At 34.9% G+C, this 8,096-nt stretch overlaps 1 protein-coding gene across 1 annotated transcript; it reads left to right on the top strand.

Moving 5' to 3' along the window:
* Nucleotides 1–3,315: 3,315 nt before the first annotated feature.
* On the top strand, nucleotides 3,316–4,517 carry LOC143629698 (uncharacterized). Its single transcript, XM_077098905.1, has 3 exons — nucleotides 3,316–3,722; nucleotides 3,856–4,085; nucleotides 4,168–4,517. Exons 1-3 carry the CDS (start codon nucleotides 3,398–3,400, stop codon nucleotides 4,444–4,446), a joined length of 834 nt encoding a protein of 277 aa, XP_076955020.1. The 5' UTR covers nucleotides 3,316–3,397; the 3' UTR covers nucleotides 4,447–4,517.
* Nucleotides 4,518–8,096: the final 3,579 nt, after the last annotated feature.

Here is an 8,096-nt window from a genome sequence, read left to right as displayed (position 1 = left end):
GCAACATTGAGCCCAATACACAGTACCAGCGCCACGTTTCGACGAGGAGCGGAGCGATGACGACACGGGTGGTGCCGCATTTTAGATTTCTTTTTTGTATGCTGTTACTTTTTCCCGAGCTCGTTTGGTTTTTTTTTTCGAACTCGTAATGTATTAATTATTATTATTTTATAAATCTGGTTATGCGTTATGTTTATTTGTTTGTTTTCATTTTTAAAATTGTTGTTTCGTTGTTACTTTAAAACAGACAAAAAATCTGTTACACCCGTAATACAAAAAAAGAAAACAAACATAAGTCGTTATGTACTAATTCTTATTATATAAAAGTCATTTGTTTTATTTTGTTCGTTTTTAATTTTAAAATTGTTGGTTCGTTGTGACCTTCCAAAACCGATCAAAAAAAGTTACCCGAGCCACAAAAAAACAAAACAAACAAAAGAAAGTAAATAAAAGAAAAGACAACAAAAAGACAAAAACATAATAAAACAAAAAAAAAACAGCAAGAGGACAAAAATACACATGTTTCCAAAACACTCAAGCAATATGCGGTTGATCGCCCGATACGCCGCATATTGGGTGGGTGTTTTGGAAACATCATACGGTGTATCTAAAAAAGCCCATGTTTTACCTCTACATCTTCAATTTAATATATATATTTTTAAGAAGATATCCAAGACAAAATTAGTAAGACAAGCCAACCTTAAGCTTTGCCTTCACATCTGTTATTTAATGACCCAAATTCAATTCTTGTCCCTATTAATTATTTAGTTTCAGCAGCACCAGGTAATGATTGAAGACTAGACGAGTAAATGGCGTTTTCTAATATTGGATGCTGGAACTGAACATGTTTGATCTTACCACACTGTCATGCTTTCGGACGAGTGTTCAGGAGAGTTGGCCTTAGGTGAGGGTTTTCCCCAAATCGAAAGACACATGTATCCTGATGGACACCAACAAAAAAGAGCTCGAGATGTCAAAACAACTTGTTTTAAAAATATATACGTATAATCGTTTTATATATCATAATACAATATATGAGATGTTTCTATAAGGTCGGGTGTCATAAAATAATTAGTTTTTGTTAGTTATCACGTAACGTCAGCACTATGTCACTGCCACATAAACAATAAGAGAATCTCTTGTTTCGTGTGTTATTTGATAACTAGCAAGAGCTAGTTATTGTTTTACATGTCACTGTTACATCATCATGGTTTTTTTTATATTTTTTTTTATAATTTCTTTTTTTAATGAAATACAACTAAAAGTTTTATATTAGTTAAAACTAAAATTATATAAAAATAAATACCGTTCAAATTAAAAAACACTATAATTAAATTTCAAAAAATAATTAGAAAAATACAACCAAAAGTTCAAATAAAAGAATCCTATGGATAAAATTCACTAAGACAAAATTTGACACGAATGACTTCTTTCTCTTATTTCACTATAAGTTGCTCATCTAGCAATACATGCGAGAAGTCATTCACGAGGAATCCAAAGCCTCCTTTTTGCGTGCTCCTTTTTTGGTATAGTAGTGATTGTCTCTCGTCATGCGTTTTTTTCTTTCTGTTTACGATGCTTTTTTTACTAGAGATAATTTAAGATCCAAGCTTTCAAAGTGAGCCATCACTTCCAGATCCATTGTAGTTGTACTTTTACTTGAGGATATTCCTCAGGTTATCGACACCTCCTTGCTTTTATCTCTACCGTTCAAGCGAGACGGTTTTTCCGGTTCCGATTCATCAAGATCAAAGTCGTTAGCGTAATTGTTTAAATTTATAGTATGCGAGCGAGCATCCGACGTGGCTTGAGATGAATTTGGCTTGCTCACACTAGACAATATCTTGGATCTTTTTGAACCTCTTTTTACATTCAATGGTGGTCCAAGACGCCACTTTCGTGAATGCCGAAAAAGATTCCAAGGTCCTTCTAGCGTAAACATAGCTCCATAAATGGCTCTATATTGTTTATGGGTTTCGTCCAAAGTTGCACCGGGGTCTTCATTTGATGCAAATGATATGGAGTATGAGTAGGGCTACTATTTTCTCGATGGTATTTATCTAGAGTGAGCTATGTTAGAGAAACCATTTTTATGCTAAGTTGAGGAAAAATGATTATATTTTAACAATCGACATTAAAATATATTAAAAGGGCGTTCCGTGTATTGACGAAACGAAGGATTATCATTTCCGTCTAACAAACTTTGAAAAATGATAAATTAACGAGCATTATGTATGTTTGCATTATTTTACGTAACATGGATTTTAACTATTAAGGACTCAGCGAAAATGATTTGTCAAGAATATGATAATGACGTTCAACCAACGACAACTCTACCAAACGTCAAAGATAAACGAGCAACTACAAGGAAAGTACATAGTAAGGCTACTATTTTCTCGATGGTATTTATCTAGAGTGAGCTATGTTAGAGAAACCATTTTTATGCTAAGTTGAGGAAAAATGATTATATTTTAACAATCGACATTAAAATATATTAAAAGGGCGTTCCGTGTATTGACGAAACGAAGGATTATCATTTCCGTCTAACAAACTTTGAAAAATGATAAATTAACGAGCATTATGTATGTTTGCATTATTTTACGTAACATGGATTTTAACTATTAAGGACTCAGCGAAAATGATTTGTCAAGAATATGATAATGACGTTCAACCAACGACAACTCTACCAAACGTCAAAGATAAACGAGCAACTACAAGGAAAGTACATAGTAAGGCTACTATTTTCTCGATGGTATTTATCTAGAGTGAGCTATGTTAGAGAAACCATTTTTATGCTAAGTTGAGGAAAAATGATTATATTTTAACAATCGACATTAAAATATATTAAAAGGGCGTTCCGTGTATTGACGAAACGAAGGATTATCATTTCCGTCTAACAAACTTTGAAAAATGATAAATTAACGAGCATTATGTATGTTTGCATTATTTTACGTAACATGGATTTTAACTATTAAGGACTCAGCGAAAATGATTTGTCAAGAATATGATAATGACGTTCAACCAACGACAACTCTACCAAACGTCAAAGATAAACGAGCAACTACAAGGAAAGTACATAGTAGGGTTAGGCAAATAAATCTTCAATCGGGCTTCAATCCCAAAATGTAAATTCTTTTGATTTTTCAATGTGTTTAAAACAATATGGTTCAGACAACATGGTCATGGTCGTTACGTGTAAATTCAAAGTCGGCTTCAATCCCAAAATGTAACCACCTAGTGGTCTGGTCTTAAATACCATACCATACCATACCATACCATACACACGTGCTTGCTTATCATCACCCACTTTTCCTTTCTATTTCTATCAAAATTCTCAACTCATTTTCACCCATAATATTCAACCCAACCCAACACAACACAACACAATTCACAAACCATGTCCAGTCAAACCTTAGAGCCATGGCACGACCTGACCGGCAAAATTGTCATGGTCACCGGAGCCTCAGCCGGTCTAGGCCGAGACTTCTGTCTCGACTTAGCCAAATCCGGTTGCAGAATCGTTGCTGCGGCTCGTCGGGTCGACCGCCTCGTGTCTCTCTGCGATGAGATCAACCGAATCGGTGGGCCCGAGTCATCTGTTCGAGCGGTAGCGTTGGAGCTTGATGTCAGTGCCAAGGGTCCTGTTATTGAAGCCTCTGTGAAAAGAGCGTGGGATGCATTTGGACGAATTGATGCCTTGATTAATAATGCTGGTGTTAGAGGTAATTAATATTTGAATAGTTTTTAATTCCTGATTTAAATGAAAACTTCACGTACTGATCATGTGACTTAGACAATTATGGTATTAGTTGGATATATATGTGATGTGTAACATTTGTAGCCGTTGGAATTTAGGTAATGTGCTTAGTCCTTTGGAATTGGATGAAGAAGAATGGGACAGTACCATGAAAACTAATTTGACCGGAACATGGTTGGTGTCAAAGTACACGTGTATACGTATGCGTGACGCGAAACAGGGTGGTTCGATTACTAATATTTCGTCTATAGTGGGCCTTGAACGCGGTCAAGTACCGGGAGCTCTTGCTTATGCTGCTTCAAAGACGGGTGTGAATACATTAACCAAGGTAGTTTTGAATTTACTTTTATGGTTATTAAGTTACTTTTTTTTTTGTTTTATGGGATTTAATCTTTTTATGCTTTGAGTAGGTAATGGCTATGGAATTGGGCGTGTACAAGATCAGGGTGAACTCGATCAATCCGGGGCTTTTTAGGTCTGAAATAACGCAAGGTTTGATGGAAAAAGATTGGCTTGACAAAGTGGCTCAGAAAACAGTTCCTATTAGAACATTTGGCACGGCTGATCCAGCTTTAACCAGGCTAGCCAGGTATCTGATTCATGACTCGTCTGAGTATGTAAGTGGCAATGTTTTCATTGCTGATGCGGGTGCAACCCTACCCGGTGTACCTCTTTTCTCTTCGCTTTAGATACCGAATTCAAATGAAGTTAATAATATATGTTGTCATATGAGAGATGAGGAATATTGTATTATGGTAAACAAAAAGCAGATATCATTATTTTTAAGGTTGTTTGGATTTGTTACTATTTAGAGCATCTTAATGGGGTGGTCTGATAGGGACATATGGGTTCTATGGAATGTAACTTTTTAGTATTTTACATCAAACATTCGTTGTTGTAGACTTTTCGTGCGGCGGCATATGAAGGGGTCAAATCTCAGAATATACCATTTGACATTGACATGGTATGTGGACAACTCAATTGAACAACTGAGTAATAATATAAAAGTGTATTTAAAATTAACTAACAATACATAACTAATAAAAGATTATTATAAATTAATGTATAGAATTATATCACAAATTTGATTTTAGGACTACAGTAACAATCCCCGAATTTCTATAACATTGATAGGCGATATTGTAGGCAAAAATTCGGTAAATACCGATATTATACCGATCTCGAAACATCAAATAGTTGATACCAAATCAATACTGGCGATACCCGTACCATTTCTTAATCTCAAATTTATTATTGGTTGGTCAATTTTTGTTATTGATTCTCACCTTCAAGAAAATTATGTGTTTTTCCCCGTTGAAAGCTTAAAAACTTGCATGTTTAGGCTAGCATGTATACTTCATCCCTTCATTTCCTCTTATCACCACATCTGCGTCACCTTAATATCAACTCAGTTTTTCCTCAATCATTCTACCTTGTTATGATTCATTCCCCTTATTCTCCACCATTTGTATTATTTAATAATATAAAGAATTAAAAAAGTATAGAGAATATTCCAATTTGACTCCCTGAAATATATCGTCGGGAAACGGAATAGCCACTGAAAACGAAATTGCGCATTTTGGACGTCTGTGATATTTGGGCGGGGCAATCTATGCTCTTCCGTCAGTTGACCAAGCATTGACCTGTTAAAAAATGTTGAAATTATGTTTTTACCCCTAAGCCTTTAATTCATTTTAAAAATAATTATCCAAAACCATGTAAATGCCTGGATTCAAACCCGAGACCTCTGGTTTAACAACCCACCAAAACTACCAATTGAACTAAATTAATGTTTGGTATAGCTATACAACATAAACTATATATTATCACTTTTATCACTTCTCTTCCCCAATTATAATTAGGGTTCCTAAGTTTTAATTCCAGAAATTTAATTAACACAACTTTTAATATCTCTCTTTCTTTCAAAACTCTCTCTCTCTCTCAGTATAATTATAAACAACAAACACATTATTCCAAATATTATTATTATTATTATCATTATTATTAATCTCAAACTCTCCGGCTGTTAAAGATGCAATCCAATACCAACGGCGGCAGTGTTTCTGAACCATCCAGACAACAACCCAGGTGGCTACAACCACCACCACCACCACCGGCGGCTGTCAGCATTGGGTCACAATGGGTCCAGTGCAGTACCCGGCAACGGCTATGGTAATGCAACATCCCATGATGGCACCGTCTTCTGGACATTATTCGATGGCTCCACACCACCACCTTCCTCATTAGATGCCGCCAGTTGCGTCTGTCGCCGCCGCCGGTGGTGGTGGTGGGTCCGGTGAGAACCGGAGTGTTTAGGTTGGTGACCTTCGTAATTGGTTGGATGAAGATTACGTTCCTGCTGTTTTGCTTCCACCGGAAAAACGAGATGGCGGTGGCTGTCGTGACGTTGATGATCGAAAAAACGAGATGACCGGAAAAATGAGATGGCCGGAATCCATGGCCGCGGTGGCTGTCGTGGCGCAGGCGTTGTTTCGAAGGTTAGGGGTTTTGATCGGAATGATTTATGGGCATGGTGGTTGAATTATTGAAGCGATTGGTGGTGGGATTTGAGATACTTGAGGGTTTGAGTGATGAAATATAGGGTTTAAGGATTTGAGAGATTCGATTAATTGTTATGAAACTGATGATGAAGATGATGAGATTAAGAGGGATTACTTGGTGGTGGGTTTGAGGATTTGAGGTTGATGATGATGAAGATGAGATGCTGATGAAGATGAAGAATTTGATGTCTGCTGATGATGATTATTATTATGAAAATGAGTTTTATGAAGATGATGTTACGTTGCTGGTTATTATTATTATTATTACTATTATTATTATATTTATTATTTATTAGAAGATTACTAAAATACCCGTAATATGTTGGTATTATTACTAAAATACCAACAGTCAACTAACGGTCAACTGACAGTAGGAGTCAGAAGAACCCGCTGGAGAAATACAGGTGCGCAACATGTGCAAATTAGTTTTCGATGGCTATTCCGTCTCCCGAAGATATATCCCAGGGAGTCAAATTAGAATTTTCTCAAAAGTATAAAAAAAAATTGATCGGCTCTCCCTGCTCATCAATTGAAAGGAGGAGCATGACTATGGTAAGATTGCTCATTTCACTAGTGAAGTGATGATGAGAGGGGTGGTGTTCTATGACTCAAAGAGTGTGGAGTGACCAGGTGGGCCACAAAAGACCCCTCATTAACCCAAACAAAACCATACCCATTAGTGATTTAACATGAATAATTTATTTCATTTGTTTAAATAAGAAAAAAAACAATGACATGTGTTTTGCTCGTTCATTTACGTTTATTATTGGTTTATTTTGTTCTTTTATATCCGTTCATTTAGTATTCGCTTGCAACAAAGATTTAATAAAAAATAAGAATTTAAATATAAATGACCTACAATTAAACATATACTTCTTATTTATAATTAGGTTAACTATAATATTCAAATATATAACATATATCTTATTTATAATTAGGGTTAAATACACATTTAAAACACAGAGTGACCTATAATTAAACATATTTTATTTATAATTAAGGTTAACTATCATTCGCTATGTTTGAGTCGTTTAGACAAATGAATTACACAAGTTGTGTTCATATTGCACAATTTGAGTGTATATGGGTTAGAGACTAGTTAATATTTTTTTACAAGAGCGTATCCAAGTTTAGCAATTCAATCTCATTAACCATAAGCCTATCATCGCAACATGACCCATATCAAAGGATGGCATCGCATTATGCTTCTTTCTCTTTACATTTTTTTTTTATTAGTAGGAATGTGTTGCTAAGGTCAATCAAAAGTCAGCACAAAAAATATCAAGGGTTGCTAACGATGAGTATATGTAGCAATGGTCTATTAGTAATAATGTGGTTCAACAGAAATTAACAAGTATTGATGATCATGAGAAACATTGTCGTCTATTTGTTACAATTAAAACATCTTAATATTTTATTTTTCGGTGATGTTAATTTACGAGTCTAATAATATTCTATTAATAAGCAATAAGGACAAATAGAGTTTTTGATAAGGGATATAAAGGGTTAAGGAAAAACGATAAATAATGAGAGAGTAATATTAAAACACTAAATATAATTTTAACTTAAGAAAACAATATTCTAGGATGTTTATCAAGTAAAAAAACCAAATTTAACTTTATAAGACCACTCCTATTAATGATCAAATTTTTTGACCGGTTAGTGAAAATTACAAAAAAATTAAAGAAAAATGGAATTTACGCCACCAAACGGGTTGCTCCAGCGAACAAACATCGGTCATTTTTGTATTATTTTGTTTGATAAAGCTGGACACTTGT

Source organism: Bidens hawaiensis, unplaced genomic scaffold (genome assembly GCF_021521415.1).
Source record: "Bidens hawaiensis isolate Kalapana, Puna unplaced genomic scaffold, B.hawaiensis_p1.1 tig00005453_1, whole genome shotgun sequence".
In the NCBI taxonomy this organism is placed as follows: Eukaryota; Viridiplantae; Streptophyta; class Magnoliopsida; order Asterales; family Asteraceae; genus Bidens; species Bidens hawaiensis.
The sequence above is the reverse complement of the archived record's forward strand: the minus strand, read 5'-3'. Positions and strand labels throughout refer to the sequence as shown.